The sequence below is a fragment of the Oryzias melastigma genome, linkage group LG17 (assembly GCF_002922805.2).
Source record: "Oryzias melastigma strain HK-1 linkage group LG17, ASM292280v2, whole genome shotgun sequence".
In the NCBI taxonomy this organism is placed as follows: Eukaryota; Metazoa; Chordata; class Actinopteri; order Beloniformes; family Adrianichthyidae; genus Oryzias; species Oryzias melastigma.
This window is the reverse complement of record NC_050528.1, coordinates 13,383,668-13,401,386: the sequence shown is the minus strand read 5'-3', so window position 1 is coordinate 13,401,386 and position 17,719 is coordinate 13,383,668. Positions and strand designations below refer to the sequence as shown.

Sequence of the window (17,719 nt, the reverse complement as noted above, 5' to 3'; positions counted from 1 at the left end):
AAAAAAAAAAAAAAAAAAAAAAACTGAGTAAATGATCAGATTTTTAGGCAGTATCATAGCACAGTTCTTATGCAAGAATGTGAGGAGTTAGATGCAGTTAAAGAAAATAAAGACATTTCATTATTATTATTATTATTTTACAACAAACATGCTTTATAAGGAGAACTGATCCACTCATTCACCTGATCAGAACTGAGCTGCAGGACGAGCTCTACAAAGTTAACATTTAGTCCTTCTTTTTGGAAGCAGATTCTAATTTGATGTTTGACACAAACTCTTTATGTCTTCAGTTTTCTTTACAAAACTGGGCTTTCAGATGTTTACTTACAATACAAAGTAGGCAAGTGGCAGGCGGAAGGTTTTAAGAATATTTTGTTTATTTGTACACTTCACAGAGACAGAGTTGCATCAAGCAAACCGCTCACAACTGTTCCTACTGCACCGGCCTATTTCAGTAGTGTCCATCCCTACCAGCAAACAAGTAAAATCAGTGACGAGTTCAAACATTTACATTAAAAATAGAAAAAAAATATCAGGAGGAAACATATTGAGATATGTAAAGTGGTCTCTAGTAAGGCCCGCCTCCACTTACATTTATGGCCAAAATGGACCAAACAGCACCTGTACCAAAAAGGTAAAATATATTTTTTTCCTACTTAAACACACTCAACCTTGAAGTGGTGTCTAAAATAAAAAAATCAAAACTAAAGTAAATGAATGTCTCATCTCTGCACAATTAATTCACGTAAAAACACAGGAGGAGGATGTTTCCTTACACTTTCCACACACTTTTTCTTCATCATCTCACTTGAGTCTTCCTGTACGTTTCAGTAAAACTCAGGATCTAAAACCTCTCTTCTCCGTGAGAAATATTTAACCTCAGGTTGAAGCTACAAGGTCGGTTATTTTTTAAATTCACGGTAGAACATGAAGCTTCCTCCACACTGGTCTGGTTCTGAAGTGAGACCAGAACCGGAGAGTTTAGGAAAAAGGCTTCTCGCCTGTGTGGACCCTCATGTGAACCAACAAGCTCCCGCTCTGAATGAAGCTCTTGCCACACAGCTTGCAGGAAAACCTTCTCCACAGGTTATGGTTTCGGATGCGAGCCCGCAGACTGCCGCTCCGGATGGAGCTCCTCTGCTCTCTGAAGGGGTGCTTCCTCCTGTGGACGTGAGTCCGGCTGTGGGCCAGCGAGTCCCCACTCTGTGTGAAACCTTTGCCACACATCCTGCAGAAATGCCTCATCCCCCCTTTGTGGACTCGGTCATGTTTCTTCTTTAGAGATTTGAACTTGAAGGTTTTGTCACAGAGGTCACACGTCAGGAGCTTCTTGTCCATCTCAGTGGTATGCTCTAGAGGAGCACAGCTGTCAGCGACACTCCTCCTTTCCTTTCTCAGCTCAAAGTCCCCAGCTGATGTTGCGTCTTCCGGGTCTCTTGACTCTGGTTTTTGTCCCGTAGTCTCGCTGTGGGAATCGGACCAGACGCGGTCCATCTGCGGCTTCGGTTCGTAGCCATCACTGTCCTCAGGTTCCTGCTTCAGAACCAGCTGAAGACTCAGCAGCCCCTCTGAAAAGCTCAGAGGTTCAGGTGGGCTCTGGTCCACACTGCAGCGGCTCTGCTGAGAGGGGGGAGAGTCTGCAGCCTCCTCCGTCCTTTGGACAGAGTGTTGTTTAAGATCTGCAAGGAGGAAGACAAATGTGGTTAAACACAGGAGGGGTTCAGGTGATGGGGGAGCAGCCCTCCACCAAAAACTGAGCACAGCGCCGGAGGATCTGCAGCACTACGACATCTAACCATTGCACCTGCTAAATAAAAATGGCTGCACCATCCGAAACTGATCAATATTTTTGTGGAGTTTGTCACATTACTGAGTTCACTCAATTTCTAAGCTGACTTGTGTTTGTAGACGTTCCGCCCAGATTTTAATATAAACATCACACGACCCAGCGTTGTGCTCAGCTCGGCCAAAGTTTTCAGTCTAAAACATAGAAATGTTAAAAGTCTGTAGGGTTTATGTTTGACCGTGCTCGTGGCGAGCTCCCTGCAGGAACTTCAGGTCATCATTACCTATTCTGTGCAGATGGATTTTAGGGATGCGGAGTCTGAGCAGATGCTCCATCTCATCACTGGCTTGAGAATTGTCTTTAGACTCATGACTGATCTCTGTGTTTGTCTCCTGGTGCTGGAGCAGTAGCTCGACCTCCTGACTGCAGCAGAGTTCCTCCTCTTCCTTTTTAATCTCCTTGAGTTCTGGTGTCGGCGTCTTCTGCTTCGGACCAGGACTCCTCCTCGGTTTACGGTTGCTCTCGGGAGGAGAAGCTGTCACAGACGGACAGATGGTTACAAAAAAACGAGGCGTAAAAATTCTGAAGATCAAATATTATACATGCAGTGGAGGAGGGCGGCTGATGGGAGTAAGGAGGATACAGAGGAGAGGGTTAGATGGAGGAGGAAGTGTCACCGTGGAGAGCTAAAGGGAGCAGTCAAAGGGTAAAGTAGAAATAGAATAATTTGCTTTTAGCAAATTTCTCATCAGGCTGTTTTAACCACCCAATGGAGATGATGGGAAACGCCCGCTGTTTATATAGTCTCGAACCACGTGACTGAAGCGGCTCAAACCCTGTATGCTATATTGGAAAGGCTAACTGTGAAGTCCCGCAGAGCTCCGTACCTGCTGGGTACAGTTGCGGTGCAGCTTTGGTTGCGGGTTTCCTCCTCAGCGCGGTCAGCAGTCTGCGTTGTCGCTCCATTGCCTCTTCATACTGGATGATGGTCTTCTCAAACTCCGCGAAAATATCCTGCGCTGCGGCCGTGAGTCGATCACTGATTAACTCTCGGAAATATTGAACGGAACACATTTTTTTAGAGAACAGTAGATTTTCCGCTAAAGGAACAAATAACTTTAATAGACGACTGAGGATGAATCCACAACTGGCGCTTTAAGCGCTGCTTCCTTAGAGTGTTACACCAAAAAATGTCCGACTGGAAACTTTAGACCCACACCCGCATAGACGGTTTTTCCGAGAGCACTGGACCGGAAATTGTCACGACCTCTGGCGGAAGTAAACAAAGCGGTGTCAGTTTAGCTTGGCGTGTGTGAGCCTGTTGACGGCTGTGTTGTGGATTCTCGCTGAATATAGTTGCAGCTGCAGCAGCAATGTCTTCCTTTCAGTCTCTGAGAGAGTTTGTCAACGAGCGACTGACTGCAGCTGCTGAAGAAATATTCAGAGAGTTTGAAAAAACTATCGTCCAGTATGAGGAAGAGATGGATCGTCAGCGCAAACTGCTGGATGAAATCAGATGGAAAGCACACGCTAATCCACACAGACCAGGTAAACCTGCTGTGATCAAAAAGTTTGGATTGTTGAAAGTGCTATTCTCCTTTATTAAGCAGAGACAATTAACATCGTATCTTTGAGATAAACTAGTTGCTTTGTTAATCTTTGATAATAATTTGTAGCAGACAATAGAAACTCTAAGGACATGACTTTGACATGAAGGTGCCCATCAAAGTTACCTTAGAATGGATCCACTCTAACCTTAATCAATTATTTTTTTCACAGTCTTGAGAACTCCTCAATGTTCATGCAGGGTCCTACAATTTCCATCCTTCTATTTCTATTACTGATATACTTTAAAAAGTACCTGTATACAATTTGATGTGATATATCCTCTAGAGCAGGAGTCGGCAACCTTTAATAGTAAAAGAGCCATTTGGGCTTGTTTTCTACAGATCAAAACCTAGAAGGAGCTGCATAGTCTTACTTTATTCTTTAAGAAATTTGGATTTGCATTCACAACCTTCTTTTTTTTTAATAATAAATATGAATTATGTCTGTTTTGTGGCACAAACAAAAGCAAAACTATAAAAAAGGAACTAGTATCTCTCAAAATGTAATTTATTTATTTATTTATTTTTTTTTTTTACATTTGACAGAAGCTCAAATAACTTTTCAAAATAAAAGATGCTCTGTGCCAAACAGGATCATCTTAGTGCAGCTTTGGACAGCTATTAACCATGGTTGTGCAGCATAAGATAATATGTGCTTTTAACTCATAAAATATCAAACTTTTTACCAAAGTTTCTTTGCTTATAAAATCTGTGCATTTTGGAGGTAGCGTTGAGCAAACAAGATGTCTTCAGGTCAACAGGGATGTCAAATCCTTCATAGTTTATCATCTATGGGCGCCTCAGCCATCAATTCATACATTTAACTAATCTGATTTAATAAATGCGAATTAAGTAATCCTTAGTTTAATCTTTTTCTCCTCTTTGTCCTCAGCAGTCTTACACCGCTGGGATTTGTTATTTTAGTTTAGGGTTGGACCTTGGTAGTCTTAGTTTGCGGGTTTAGTTTATTTGTTTTCTTTAGGTAATTTTGGTAAGACAGCCCTTAGCAGGGAGCTGCTGACCTGCTGACTCTGACTTAGTTTATTTTATGTTTGGCCATGGAGCCACCATGGAGAGATAAAAGAGCCACATGTGGCTCTGGAGCCACTCTAGAGCCACTGCTCTATTGTCTTGAGTCACAATAAAATTAAGGCCAGCGTCATCACATCCTGTTTTACCACCAATGAAATGCAGAAAAGTTTGTCTTTGACTTGACCTTAATCGGTGGAGGGAGAAGTTTTTGAGGGTCACTACACCTTTTGTTAGTATGGTGGTAGAAATAGAAATCATTTTTGTGGTCTTTAAAACTTCATAAATGTAAGTGTAAGACATGTTTGCTCTGAACCTGCCTAGCCTCAGCTTTGTCTGACCTTGCAGGTCTGGAACCTCCACGAGTCTTTGCAGAGGACCAGCCTGTCTGGAACCAGGGGAGGAGCAGCAGCCTACAGGAGCTGCAGGTCAAAGAGGAGCAGGAGGAGCCCTGCAGCAGTCAGGAGAGGTGGCAGCCCATGCTGAGGCAGGAGGGCAACGTGTACTCTGGAAGAGTTCTCTTTGAGGCAGACTCCCGCTGTGAGCAGCTTCTCTCTCCGATCCCTTCCGTGACTCAGGAACACCAGGAGGGTGGGGCGTACATGGAGTTTGATGGAGACGCAGGGGTGATGTCAGAGCAGAGATTAAACAGAAGAGACTACACCAATGCAGACGGTGCCCTCTTTCCAGAGGGCGACTCAAGTAATGAAAGTGGCAACAGGGTCTGTAAATGTAGCATCTGTGGGAAAAGCTTGAAGGACAAATACTCTCTGAAGGCCCACAGCAAGATCCACACGGGAGAAAAGCCCTATTCCTGCTACATTTGTGGAAAACGCTTCAGATACAAACATGCCTTGAAGGTTCACTTCAGGATCCACACAGATGAAAAACCCTTCAGCTGTAGAGTCTGTGGGGAGAATTTCCGTCAGAGCAGCAACCTAATCAACCACCTGAAGAGACACCAGGATCACATGCTGTTGCCAGGCAGCAAGGCCTTCAAGTGACAGCTGTCAGAGGAAGGTCAAGTCATGTTTTCACCTTTGTAAAACCATTTTTTGTAGATAAACAACAGAAATAAACTGAACTGACATCATATACAGTTTAAAACCAGAGCATTGTTTTGATCTCATCGCTGTCAGTTTGAGCATTTCACCCTGATCTGCAGTAAATTTGTATTTTAATTATTGGTGTTACAAAAAAAAGAAGGAGGCATAAACACATCATCATTGATATGTTGATTTGATTCATCTAGATTTATGGTTTGTTTGGTGATGAGATAAAAATATTGTGCTCATAAGGGTGTATGATGGATTGCTTGTGATATAAATAGCCATATCCTGTGTGAGGAGACCAATGTTCTGTTATAGATTTCTATAGAGAAAAATATCAAAGTTGTTAAAAAAACTGTACGCAACTGCATTTTTAAGGATTGAAAAGAAAAAAAACAGAATGAGTGAGTGTACAAACCGGTATAATTAATGATAATATATAATTAAAAATCATTATATTAATTCTTTTTCAATTTTTTTTTATTTTTTTATATTCGATCAAGTTTTCTATTAACTGCAGTTTGTCTTGAAGGTTTTCTTTTTTTTCACAATGTAGTTTAAGATCTTTCACTTTCTTATATGAACCACCAGAGAGCAGAAGAGCTCTTCTTAAACTGGACAAAAAAAGAGAAAATTTCCTGAAAATATGATCACTAGAAAAACTGGTGGAAACATTTATCAAGGCATTACTGTGACAATTGTGTAAGACATTTAACTATTATCTTAATAAAAGAAGAACTTAAAACACAGAATAATCAAAAGATGTCAGTGTGTGAATTCTTATTTCTCCTACAGAGAAAATTAATCAGCTTGAACTTAGAAGTCGCTGCTGAGGAAAAAAAGACTCAACAGCAGGTCAGCAGCCACTTATATAGAGATGTTTTATGCATAAAAAAAACACATTTCAGTAATTTTCCTTTTGTTTATAAAATCTATTTGGTTACCTGTATATTTACCCCATTGCTGCGGCTCTTTCTTTGTCCAGCAGGTGGTGACAATGCATATTCATTAAATGAAGAAGCTTCAATCATGAAGACATGCGCAGATGCTGGGACATATATGAATACAGCAGAGGAAGCACAATGTGAGATGTAAACTTTAGGTTTTTCACACTGAAAATTCCAGGTGTTGCATATAGAAACTTTCAGTTGTTCATTCATTAATTAATTCATTCATTTTCTTGTCCACTTTGTTCCTTTTGGGGTCACGAAGCATGACCTCACTACTGATTGGTGAAGGCAGGGTTCATCCTAGACAGGTCACCAGTTTGTTGCAGGGCCCCAATCACAAATCCGTTTACTCTCCTCCCTTTCACACCTAAGGTCACAAATTAACCTATGAAGCATGTTTTTGGACAGTGGGAGGAAGCTAGGGTCCCCGGTGAAAACCCACGCATGCACAGGGAGAACATGCAAACTCCACACAGAAAGGTCCCAGTTGATGTTTCTGTTTCAGATCCTCCAGCCAAGATTTGAATTGGGGCCTTCTTGCTGTGAGTCAAGAGCGCTAACCACTGCACCACCGTGCAGCCCACTTACAGTTGTTTCAGTCTGAATTTGTCTGGTGTTCATGCGTATTGTCACGTCTATTATGATAAAAATACTTACTTTTTGGGGGATGTTGTATGCTGAAATAATTAAATGTTTTATTCTGAAAATGTTTGTTGTTTTACTTAAACAGTCAGAGGTTTTATGCTAAAACTTTCATTAGTTGCCCACAAAAAAGTAACGTGGGTTTTTCACTCCAAAGCTCTCAAGAGCTGAATATTGATAATGATAAACATTTCCCTCTAAAAACCTAAAATGTTTAATGGCAGACATGTTTAATCTTTTATGCTAAACCAGGAGTGGGCAACTTTACGCCCGGATATCCTTGTCTAACTCGTGTCTGATTACCTGGATTACATTTTATTCATTAGTTTTCCATTACAAGTCATATTTCATTCTTCAGAGCAAATATGTCTGAAACAGAAGCAGATTAGGTCAAAATTAAAGAAGTGTGAGGCGGTTAAAGGCAGGGGGTCACTGAGTTTCTGAGTTAGAGTTATTTAAACTGTGTGTAGTTCTAGGTCAGTGGTTGCTGCTGCCTTTTGTGTGGACCAACGGCTGCTTCAGAAAATATATCATCGTAGCTTTCAGAAAATAACTGACAAAATGAGCCCAAGCTGCAACATTCTAAAGTTTTGGTTTCAAGAAAGGCTGATTAGTGACCAGGTGTGTGTGCGAGTGTTCTTGTGAAAGTTGGGGTGTCTTTTCATGTGTGTGTTGAGCAGCAGGTGCTGTGCCTCTCTGTGGTTTGTCTGTTGGTCTGTCAGTTAAAACCTTTTTTTAAGAAGCTAAAAAACTTTCTTGTTTAGCTTTACCAAAATTATACTTCTTACTTGTAACTTATCATTTATTTTGTAAGTATTAAAACTACAATTTCTTTAAATATATTTTATTTTCATTTTTTTGCAGTTGTCTTAAATTGACCCTTTTTGTCAGTTTCTTGTAAAATGTTTTAAAGTGTTTAAATTTGTCTTTATTTTTTTTTTTTGTGAAGTCCTTTGAGCTGCAGACGACCTGCGTGACAAATGCTGTGTGTATTCAAATTAGCTTAACACAAGCAAAGAATTAAAACATGAAACCAAGCAACGAGTCAAATGAACTTTAACTGTTAAAATCTAACTCATTTAGCACAATGGAGGATCATCACAGCCTGGATTGCATCCCAGCAGGGGCCTTTCTGTGAGAGGTTTGTATGTTCTTCCTGTGCATTCATGGTACTGCAACTAACTGGCACTCCTACTTTCAGAAACACACTCCTCCTCTGCCAGCGGTTTATCTCAGTTTTAGGTGAATTTACAGGTAGCAGCCTTATCCCCTCTGTTCTCAGGAACAACGTGTGCTGGTGTGCTGTCAGACTCTGTCAACAGGCTTCAGGTTGTGCCTAAAATTGAGATTTTTGCACACTGATGGGGGTTACCAAGTAGCAGCCAACCAGAGGTGGAGTATTGCTTCTTCTAATCAAGCTGGTTGGCATTGGGTTTATCTGTTCAGCACCACTTTCCTTGTTTGTGTCCTAAAAGTTGGATACCCGTTTCATTGATCCTTTCACTATAACACCCCTGGTACCATTGTGTCTTCCCTGACCTTTAGACGTCCCATGTGTCAAAGTCTGTCAAGGAGATCAGAAAAAGCTTGTGCCAAGATTAGAATGAACTTAGATTTTGAAGAATTTAAGATACCCCAGAGGACTCAAATATGAATAGCTGAAAATATGTTTGTGGTAATGGTAAAAACTACCCAATAAGCTCCTTTATACTTTAAAAGAAAATTAAGTCAATTACACATTTATAAACCCCAACATTTTTATGAATATGTGCAATTTAATTTCTATGATAAAATGATTGCCCTTCAGAGTTGGATGGTGGAGTTGTTAGGTGTATGGCTGATAAAAATGTTGCATTATTTAATTTAATTCTAATTTCTAAGAATAAAACAGCTTTTCTCACAAATGTGTTTGTGAGTTTGTTGTTTCGAAGTGTAAAACCAAAGCGAATGCGAGGCTGCAGGGCACAAACACACACGGCTGCAGAAAAATATATTGTCTGTTAACCACTGAAACCAGATGTGTATATATATGTATGCTGTTGTTCATCTACCCCCCCCCCACCCCCTGTCTGTGGTTGAGAAATGAACAATGAGATTGCTTTGCAGCTTTAAAAAAAATTTTTTTTCAAGCAATCTGAACCAGTTTTCACAAAGATGAGCTGAAATTTCTTTTTGGCTTTATCCTTATAAATGTTGGATTAAAGTCCTTATGGACCAGTGCATCTGGTTTTAAACCAGATTCTACCATTGCAGCTTTTTGTTAGCCGTGGATGTCCGACCCAGGTAATCAGAAGACGGTATAGCAGGTATGGATTCGATTTTAGCTCTCAAGGCCTCCAATTTGACACCCCTGCTTTAGAAGAACCCTCTTTGATGTTCTTCAAGTCATTACGAAGATAATGTAACAAAAACAGTTCGAATGCCTTTGCCATGCAGATCAATATAGTACAGTATTTTGTTTTAAATGTTCTGACATTACATATAAAATCTGATTCTGTATTTTGCTTTAGTGGATTTTCCAAGAAGTTTAGGCATAACAGAAGAGATAGATCTTAGAAAAACCATAATCTTCATGATCTTATGAAGTTACAGAAACACAAACAGATATATATTTTCCAATCGGATGAGAACTGTGAGTGACAGATGACTAACATGAGGCCATTTCTTATAATTAGGACACTAAAAGTTGTTTGTTGCGTTGAACCACAGCTTTCAATGTAGAGACTGCAGCGCACAAACACACAGCATTTCCTGTAATAATAACCACTGAAAGCAGATTCACATCTGCTGCTGTTCACCCATCAACCTCTCTCTCTGCTCTCTGTCTTTATTCTGCTTCATGGAAACTTTCATTATTTTCATGTTCTTGAAAGAATCATAAACTGACAGCAGGCCTGCTGAATCCTGGTCTTTGAGATCTGCCACCCCGCTTGTTTTACAACTCTCCCTGAATTTTTCCTGCTCATAGCATGGATCAGTTAGTCAGATTCCGATTCAGAAAACTTTATTGGTTCCAGAAGGCAATTAGTTTGTAGCATTTCCAGTGCAGTTTCACATACACCCAAACACAATCATATTAATGTGTCAGACCATCATAGTTTAAAATGAGTACTCCTTGGCTCCACTACAACAATACACAACAATATCACATCAGCTATAGCCTCAGAAAACACTTTTATCCAAGTTCAACATTGTAATTGATGAGGACACAAAAGACTGCAAAAACAATTGGTTTTCTGAGTAGGAGCTGAAAAGTCAATCAGATCATGGAAACACTCGAGTTGGCAAGTCATTAAGAACATTAGAGAGCTGTGATCAAAGTGATGAATGAGATGAAAGGATGAGATTTGATGGAGAGAAAAGAGGATCAGAAAACAGTCAGTCAGCATGTTTGGAGTTGGTGGATGCTCCCTTGTTTCTGAGGATCATCAGCAGAGAGAGTCCACAGCAGTACACCAGACTCTTCACTATCAGCACTGTGTACAGCAGGCAGAGCAGCTTCACCCTGCACTCAGACTGGAAGGACAGCTTCACCAGGTCCACCGAAGGACCAGAGGCTGTAACTGTTGTCAGTATATTGAAATATGCTGGATTGGATGTTGGAGCTGCTGTGGAACCTGGAGGTTTAGGCAACTCTGAAACAAAGAAGGAGTTGGATGTTTGCAAGGAGAAATGCCATCCTTCTGCTCATCTGCTCTCTCTGACAGAATCTCCGCATGAAGCTGAATCTCTGTTGAACACAGTCACCAAGCCTTCATTACCTTGTTGTGTTTGGGCCTCTACTGTGCCCCCCTCATGTTTGACGGAGCAGATGTATTTATAGGAGCGGTCCTCTTGCTGATGGATCAGCAGGATGGAGGCGCTGCGTCCAGACTCTCTGAGATCCAGCTGCTCTGTCCCAGTAGAAGGAAGGTTCTCTGGTTGTCCGTTGTTCTTCTGTCTTTTCCAGGAGAACTGGACCACAGGAGGAAACATGGCTGAGGCCAGACACAGCAGGGAGCTGCCCCTCTCCACAGGGACTCTGGATGCTGCTGGGTACACGCTCACCACGGGCTTCACTACGGACTCATCTGAAGGTTGACAGCAGCAACAAGCAGCACAGACACACACTCACACAGTCAACAGCAGCTTCCAGAACTGCATTCAGTCTGATCCTGGAAACTCCATCAACTCTGATCACTCAAAACTAAAAGTTAAATCTTTACTTCAATAAATAATTATTTCACTTTAGTTATATAAAAACAGATAGATTAAAAATACAGTTCATTGAAAGATTTTTGTTTTTTAACAAAAGCACAGTCACTTAAAAATATTTTTTAAACTTTGTAATAATCATTCAGTAAATAAGTTTTTTAATAACTAAAAAAATGTTTTTTTTTTATCTTACTTTTTGTAGCAATTCAAAACAGTTAATATATATACAAACATGTATTGTTAGCTAAATAAAACCTAACTTTGAATCAATGATTTTTTTTTTCTAAATTTTAAGGATTATTTAAAATACAAAGGTTTGATTAAGAAAAGAAAAATATCATCTTAAAATCAGTAGTTCTATACAAATATGAAATTTTCAATGGATCTAAAATTAATTTACCTTAGATCTTAAATTAATTTATTATAACACTCAGTTGCACAAAATTAAAATGATCTGAATGTGATATATAAATGTATATGTTGATGAACAAACTAACATGTGAAGCAGTAGAATATGACATGAAACACATTTTCTACAATAAATCAGATGAAGGAGCAGAAATGTTTCTTCTTACCTGTTACAAGCAGTCGAGTTCCATTTCCAAAGATGTACTCAGAGCTCCCGGCACACATTGAGAAAGTGTGCTACAAAAACCTGTGTGCTGTTCAAGTGTCATCTGAGTGAATCAGGATGATATTTCAGCTCCATGTTGAGTTTCTCTAATGTTCAGATCAACATGACTGTCTCTGTCTCCAGTGGAGGAACTTGGTGAACTGCTGTGTGAAATGATGGAAGAAAATGACAAATATTCCTGCAGTTATTAGATGAAAGATTCATGCAAGAACTCAGCATAAAAAACAAATAGAAGAGTTGTGCACGTGTGCAATTATCCTGAAGTACATCAGTGTGTTTTCTTCTGATCCTCCTGAAACCACAGGAACATGAGAGAAAAGTGATGAACTTTGTGCAGCTTTCAAACGTTGTGTTGAGATGATGAAAAGAAATGTAAAGCGATGGTAAAAATACACAGAGTAAACGCTTTAGACCACTGCCGCAATCTTAGCCAGCATTTTTTTGGTTTATTATATGACCTACAAATCTTAGTTTTTCAACATATTTTTGTATTTAAACAAAATAAATTGGAGACTATAAAGACTCCATCAAGTTTCTTTATGTCACACATTGCACCTAAGCTTCTGCTCTCATAGTTTACTCCAGGGAGCAGCTGTTTGCACTGATTCTATCTTCAGAACCCGCTTTACCCCTATTGGGCCTATTGGGGTCAAGGGGCTGCTGGAGACAACCCAGCTACTGTTGGGTGAAGGCAAGACCTTGAACAGGTCACCGGTCTCACACTGATTCTTTAAAACTGCTATGTGATACCAGCAGAGATCCGTCAGAGGACACACGGAGGCCTCTGTGCTGGAAAGGAACGATTTGAAAGGAAGAAGAGCTCTTATGTACAAGACACCAGCAGGAATTCAGAGACAGAAATGTCTCTCTGTTCACAAACAAGTGGCTGACCCCACACATCCTTGATTGTTGAACTGAAACGTTTTCACCTGCTGCTTGAGCTCAAAGCCAGAGAAATTTGGACTTTATTTTTTACTCTTCAACATAGGAGATGGTTGCAATATCAGGAATATGTAAGGTCTCACACATAGAGGTGGATTTTTCCGCTTCTGGGTCAGGTTGGTTGGGGATGCATGGTAGTGCAGTGGTTAGCACTCTCCCTTCCCTGTGAGAAGACCTTTTCTGCATGGAGTTTCTATGTTCTTATGCATGTGTGGGTTTTCTACAGCTTCCTCCTACAGATCGATCATAGGTTGATTGGTGTTTCTTGATTACTTATAGGTGTAAATGAAATGAAAGTGCTTGTTTCTGAGTGTGTGGACCTGCTACAGACTGGCAACCTGTTCCGCGTGTTATCCACCTTCGCTCAATAGTAACTGCGAAAGCTCTGGAATCCCTGTGACCCCCAAAATGGGAAACAGAAAGTTCTGAAGATGAATGGATGGATGGATCATGTTGGGGTTCATGGTTTAAAGTATTTATGTGTCTTTTTATCCTTGGAAGTTTCCATAAACTGTTAAACTCTGATTTCTGGATTAATGAAACTCATGATGAAGAAATTACCCGAAGAAATAATTATTATCCAAAAATGTAGATGATGCATTTGTGTGTTTATTGTCAAAGCTCTTTCATACTTTCATTATTTAATTTCATCTCTGCTTTTGTGTTTTTGAGTAAGATGGAGATGAACCTGGCTGTGGTTTCCTGCACTCTTTTTGTCACACACTGATTCATCTGCAGGTTTTTGTTCAGCCTGCAGGGATCATTTCTCACTGTGGAGACCGATCTGCCTGCAGCTGCAGTAATAGGAGGCTGAGTGATCCACTTTTAGTTTGTTGATCTTTAATTTACATTCATTTAAAGTTTTCTTAGATGAGAAATCCTCTTCCTGGGGATGACCGTAACCTTTTTTTATTCTACAATCACGGCCATAAAAATTAATAATTATTTTAAATGTTCCTGTTTCCTTTTTCTGCCACCACAATAAGTAATCAGGGTAACACTGCTCAATTACCCCACAACTAAATGAGATGTATTGACCAACTCTCCTGATCAATATTAAATCATCCTGAATCCGGTCTTCTGCCATGGTAACCAGTGCTGGAGAGACACAGACAGGTGGAGGTCAGGGTGACAGTGTTTGTTCCAGGTAGACCTGGCTGGCTCCTGATTGGCTGCAAACACTCACCTGAACACAGACAGCACAGAGCAGCAGCTGGGAGGAAAAGCATTTTGTTCAGCCGTGTTTCCTCTGGTGAACCTGAGGAGAAGTGGTGTTCTGATGCAGCTGAGGACAAAGAAGGACGAGCTGTGAGATGACAGCAGGACCACGTGCTTTGTGACTCCTCCTCTAAGCTCCCATCAGCCCCTGCAGCTCACAGAGAAGACTGCTGCTGCAGACTGACAGCTCAGCTGAAGCTGCTGTGTGGTTTCATCTTCCTGATTTGAATCTGACAGCAGATGAAGACAATCTGGGTCACATGATGCACAAACACTCAAACACATTCATGTTCCACAAACACACTCAGCTTGATGCTGAACTCACAAACCCATTTTAATGTAAGATCTAGTCTGGACCTCCAGCAGGTAGATTCGGAGCCCCTCTTCTCAATATCTAGAGCAGAAGATTTGGAGCCACAGTCCAGTTCTTCCCTTCATTTGTTAAGGAAAGTCACAACTGAATCCGACACATGAATGTTCTCCAGTGATTTTACCTAAGAGTTTGACACTAAACATTAAGATTATTTCAGATCTTGACGTTTCTTTATGGTGATTTATGCTTTCATTTTAAAACATTATTGTGAGAATAATCTTCACTTAACCTGGATGATGTTTTCTGCTCTTCTATCACAAACATTTGATCTTTTGTAGCTTTTTGATCTCCTTCAGGTTTTGATCTACTTTGGTCTTTCATTTTCTTTTAGATCTTGTGCTTTTATGCAGATAAACATGAAAGTGAAATTTTACAATATTACAAAACCTTTCAGGAATTAAAAAACTCAAGCGTTTGCTCCAGCCCTGAAATGATCTGTCCAGGGTGTACCCCCACCTTCATCCAGCAGAGGCTTGGTAGCAACCCCGTGACCCTGAAAGGGATTCAGTAGGTTCACAAAACGGATGGATTGGTTTGTTCCTCTAAAAAATAAGAACAGGGGAGGAGCGAGGCTGAAAATCCTCTAATAATCCAGAAGAAATCCTTAAAAGTGAAAACCCTCCAAAGTAGTAGTAAAATCTTCAGCACTCGGAGTGTGTGCTGTATTAAGAGGAGCTTTCTCAAAGAAGATGCTGGGAACCTGAGGTGTTCAAAACTCCGCCCACATCCTAAGGTTTGTTGAGATGAACATTTTTTTTTTCATAATCACAAACTTATTGCAACTTTTAACACAGTGTTTAATCTAGATTATTTCAAGTAACAAAAAACTTTGTTCACATATTAATCTGTGCTCAGTCCCTGCAGATGTTTGGACAGATGTTTACAGGTATACCCCAAAAAATGATAAATCAGTATAAAAAAAAATCTAGACTTTTTTATTTTTTTGTATTTTGATTCATGCGGAATTCTTTCTTTTGTTAAGGGTTAGCTAACATATTAGCTCAGCTCTTAAGAGGATGATGTAACAAAAGATGTCTCAATTCAAGCTTGAAACGGCATACAAAGAAACAGAATGTAGTGGATCAGGACGTGGGGGAGGAACAGAAGAAGACCTGGTCCCTGTGAGTCCTCAGGTGAACCCTCAGGTGTGTTTTCCTCTTGAATGTGCGTCCGCAGGCTCCGCAGCGGAACGGCCTCTCGTCTGTGTGTGTTCTCATATGTGCTGACAGGTTCCCATTCTGGGTGAAGCCTTTGCCGCAGGTCTTGCAGCAGAAGGACTTCTCGCCAGTGTGGATTTTCCTGTGCACGCTCAAGTGGCTGCGGTGCATGAAGCTCCTCCCACAGGTGTCGCAGGTGAACAGTTTCTCACCCGTGTGGGTCCTCATGTGACTCAGCAGGTTGCATTTTTGTGAGAAGCGTCTGCCGCAGGTCCTGCAGGGGAAGAGCTTCTCTCCGGTGTGAGTCCTCATGTGCACGCTCAGGTTGCTGCTGCAGGTGAAGCTCTTCCCGCAGGTCTCGCAGCAAAACAACTTCTCACCCGTGTGGATCCGAACGTGGCTCAGCAGGTTTCCCTTCTGGGTGAAGCTCTTCCCACAGGTTCTACAAGCGTATGGCCTCACACCACTGTGGATCCGTAGATGCTGCTTCATGCTGTACTTGTCTTTCAGAGTTTTTCCACAAATCTCACAGTTTACAGATTTGCTGGAGGACGTGTTGCTGAGGCAAAAAATGGAAGAGGAAGAGCTTTCATCATAAGTACTCGTTTCTTCTTTTATTCCAACATTCTTGGCTGATTCCAGGTCCAGACCCTGGCTCTCGATCAATGGAGAGTCCAAGAAGTGGACCTGAGCAGGTTTGGGTTCGACTTCAGGACCAGGGAACATCTGGGCAGAAAGATCCACCTCAGGTTTGGATTCAACCTGCCCCCAATCCTGACTGCAGCCTAGCTGTGGCTGCTCCTCCTTGACCCAAATCAGCTCTGGTTCCTCTGGGACCCTTTGCTGGTTAAGGGGCATCGGAGTGACCTCCTTACAGGGGAATGCAGAGATATCTGTGAGAAGAAAGAGAAAGACAGAAAAATATTTAACAAGAAATAAAATTCAGTACAGTTTATTCTAGGGGGAGTCCACCAATCGATCAAGTCTTATTTCCCTGATTTTGGGGGATTTGACGATACTCACATGTGATATTGTTCTTATCCACCATCAACTTAAAATCATCTCTGCTGTAAGGGAAGGTGGACTGATAGAATCGCCTGCATGTGAATGCTTTTGCAGGCAACAGTCAGTTTCAACTAATGATGTTGTTGGCTACAGCAGCATAACTAGCAGCACAGCTCAGATAAGTAATTCAACTTTGTTGCACCTCATCTTTGGATTCCTACTCCATAAGCTCCAAATGGACAGTAACTGCAGTCTGCATCTCCTCCAGAACCAGAACACCCTCCTTCCAGCATATCACCCTAATCCTGAAAGAGCTGACCATATCTCCCTTTGGATGTCCAAACATTACAATAGGAGCTTCAAAACTCGCGTGTGTGAAACAGAAAAGTCTATGTGGCGTCCATACCTGCTGTAATTGTGCTTCTTTCTGCTTTCCAGCTGCTATCCAGCAGTCTGCGCTGACGCTCCATCTCTTCCTCATACTGGACGATGGTTTTTTCAAACTCTCTGAATATTTCGTCAGCAGCAGCAGTCAGTCGCTCACTGATAAACTCTCTCAGAGACTGAACTGAAGACATTGTTGCCTAAACGCAGAAACACGCCAGAAAAACGAGCCAAAAAAGCTTTTCTTGAAAGAAGTCCACCACTCTGCTGCTGAGGTTTGTTTACTTCCGCTGGTGTTACACTGTGACGGTCCGGCGGGGAACACGAGTTACTTTTCTATCCCGCTGCCTCAGAAACAGAAAAAATATATTTTTTTATGGCCAAATTCACGTAGATGTATAAAAATATATAGTTTTACGTCAATGTTTAAACTTGAACTTAACTGACATCTGCTGTGAAGAGGCTATAGATTTGAACATTTTTGACCAGCTCATTTTAAATTGTTTATACTTTTCTCTTCTTGTATACTTTTGTTCCCCTCTTTTGTGACAATCTGAACAGAAACACAAAAGTCTGATATCACAGGTTTTTTTCTGCTGAACCTCTGCTCTAATATTTATTTATTCCTTTATTAACCTGTATTTAACCAGGAGATTCCCATTGAGATTTGAACCAATCTTTTGTACTGGAGTCCAGCAAGAGCCAGTCAGTTTAAACTCCAAAACACATTAAAACATTAGGATAGTGAG

At 40.9% G+C, this 17,719-nt stretch overlaps 4 protein-coding genes across 4 annotated transcripts; 1 reads left to right on the top strand and 3 right to left on the bottom strand.

Annotated features, from left to right (window-relative positions):
* Positions 1-354: 354 nt before the first annotated feature.
* Positions 355-2,995, bottom strand: LOC112144349 (zinc finger protein 768). The gene is made up of 3 exons (XM_024268852.1): positions 2,674-2,995; positions 2,070-2,321; positions 355-1,679 (listed from the first exon to the last, which is right to left on the bottom strand). Exons 1-3 carry the CDS (start codon positions 2,858-2,860, stop codon positions 982-984), a joined length of 1,137 nt encoding a protein of 378 aa, XP_024124620.1. The 5' UTR covers positions 2,861-2,995; the 3' UTR covers positions 355-981.
* Positions 2,996-3,014: 19 nt separating this feature from the next.
* Positions 3,015-5,517, top strand: LOC112144371 (zinc finger protein 354A). The gene is made up of 2 exons (XM_024268888.2): positions 3,015-3,334; positions 4,771-5,517. The coding sequence occupies exons 1-2, from the start codon at positions 3,160-3,162 to the stop codon at positions 5,424-5,426; spliced, it is 831 nt and encodes a 276-aa protein (XP_024124656.1). The 5' UTR covers positions 3,015-3,159; the 3' UTR covers positions 5,427-5,517.
* Positions 5,518-10,038: 4,521 nt separating this feature from the next.
* LOC112144387 (immunoglobulin lambda-1 light chain) lies at positions 10,039-14,181 on the bottom strand. Its single transcript, XM_024268911.2, has 4 exons — positions 14,020-14,181; positions 11,833-13,931; positions 10,825-11,133; positions 10,039-10,698 (listed from the first exon to the last, which is right to left on the bottom strand). The coding sequence occupies exons 2-4, from the start codon at positions 11,888-11,890 to the stop codon at positions 10,442-10,444; spliced, it is 624 nt and encodes a 207-aa protein (XP_024124679.1). The 5' UTR covers positions 11,891-13,931; positions 14,020-14,181; the 3' UTR covers positions 10,039-10,441.
* A 1,023-nt stretch (positions 14,182-15,204) lies between these two features.
* LOC112144348 (gastrula zinc finger protein XlCGF8.2DB) lies at positions 15,205-17,291 on the bottom strand. The gene is made up of 2 exons (XM_024268850.2): positions 16,993-17,291; positions 15,205-16,474 (listed from the first exon to the last, which is right to left on the bottom strand). Exons 1-2 carry the CDS (start codon positions 17,162-17,164, stop codon positions 15,507-15,509), a joined length of 1,140 nt encoding a protein of 379 aa, XP_024124618.1. The 5' UTR covers positions 17,165-17,291; the 3' UTR covers positions 15,205-15,506.
* Positions 17,292-17,719: the final 428 nt, after the last annotated feature.

What these genes read in the sequence shown, in the direction of transcription:
- LOC112144349 (XM_024268852.1), bottom strand. Translation starts at nt 2,860, where the DNA reads ATGTGTTCCGTTCAATATTTCCGAGAGTTAATCAGTGATCGACTCACG. An exon ending in ACCGCAACTGTACCCAGCAG is followed by an intron (nt 2,322 to 2,673) that starts GTACGGAGCTCT and finishes CGTCTGTGACAG; the next exon opens with CTTCTCCTCCCGAGAGCAAC. An exon ending in AATCCATCTGCACAGAATAG is followed by an intron (nt 1,680 to 2,069) that starts GTAATGATGACC and finishes TCCTCCTTGCAG; the next exon opens with ATCTTAAACAACACTCTGTC.
- LOC112144371 (XM_024268888.2), top strand. Translation starts at nt 3,160, where the DNA reads ATGTCTTCCTTTCAGTCTCTGAGAGAGTTTGTCAACGAGCGACTGACT. An exon ending in CGCTAATCCACACAGACCAG is followed by an intron (nt 3,335 to 4,770) that starts GTAAACCTGCTG and finishes CTGACCTTGCAG; the next exon opens with GTCTGGAACCTCCACGAGTC.
- LOC112144387 (XM_024268911.2), bottom strand. Translation starts at nt 11,890, where the DNA reads ATGTGTGCCGGGAGCTCTGAGTACATCTTTGGAAATGGAACTCGACTG. An exon ending in AACTCGACTGCTTGTAACAG is followed by an intron (nt 11,134 to 11,832) that starts GTAAGAAGAAAC and finishes GTCAACCTTCAG; the next exon opens with ATGAGTCCGTAGTGAAGCCC. An exon ending in AGAGGCCCAAACACAACAAG is followed by an intron (nt 10,699 to 10,824) that starts GTAATGAAGGCT and finishes TCTTTGTTTCAG; the next exon opens with AGTTGCCTAAACCTCCAGGT.
- LOC112144348 (XM_024268850.2), bottom strand. Translation starts at nt 17,164, where the DNA reads ATGTCTTCAGTTCAGTCTCTGAGAGAGTTTATCAGTGAGCGACTGACT. An exon ending in AAGAAGCACAATTACAGCAG is followed by an intron (nt 16,475 to 16,992) that starts GTATGGACGCCA and finishes TTCTTCTCACAG; the next exon opens with ATATCTCTGCATTCCCCTGT.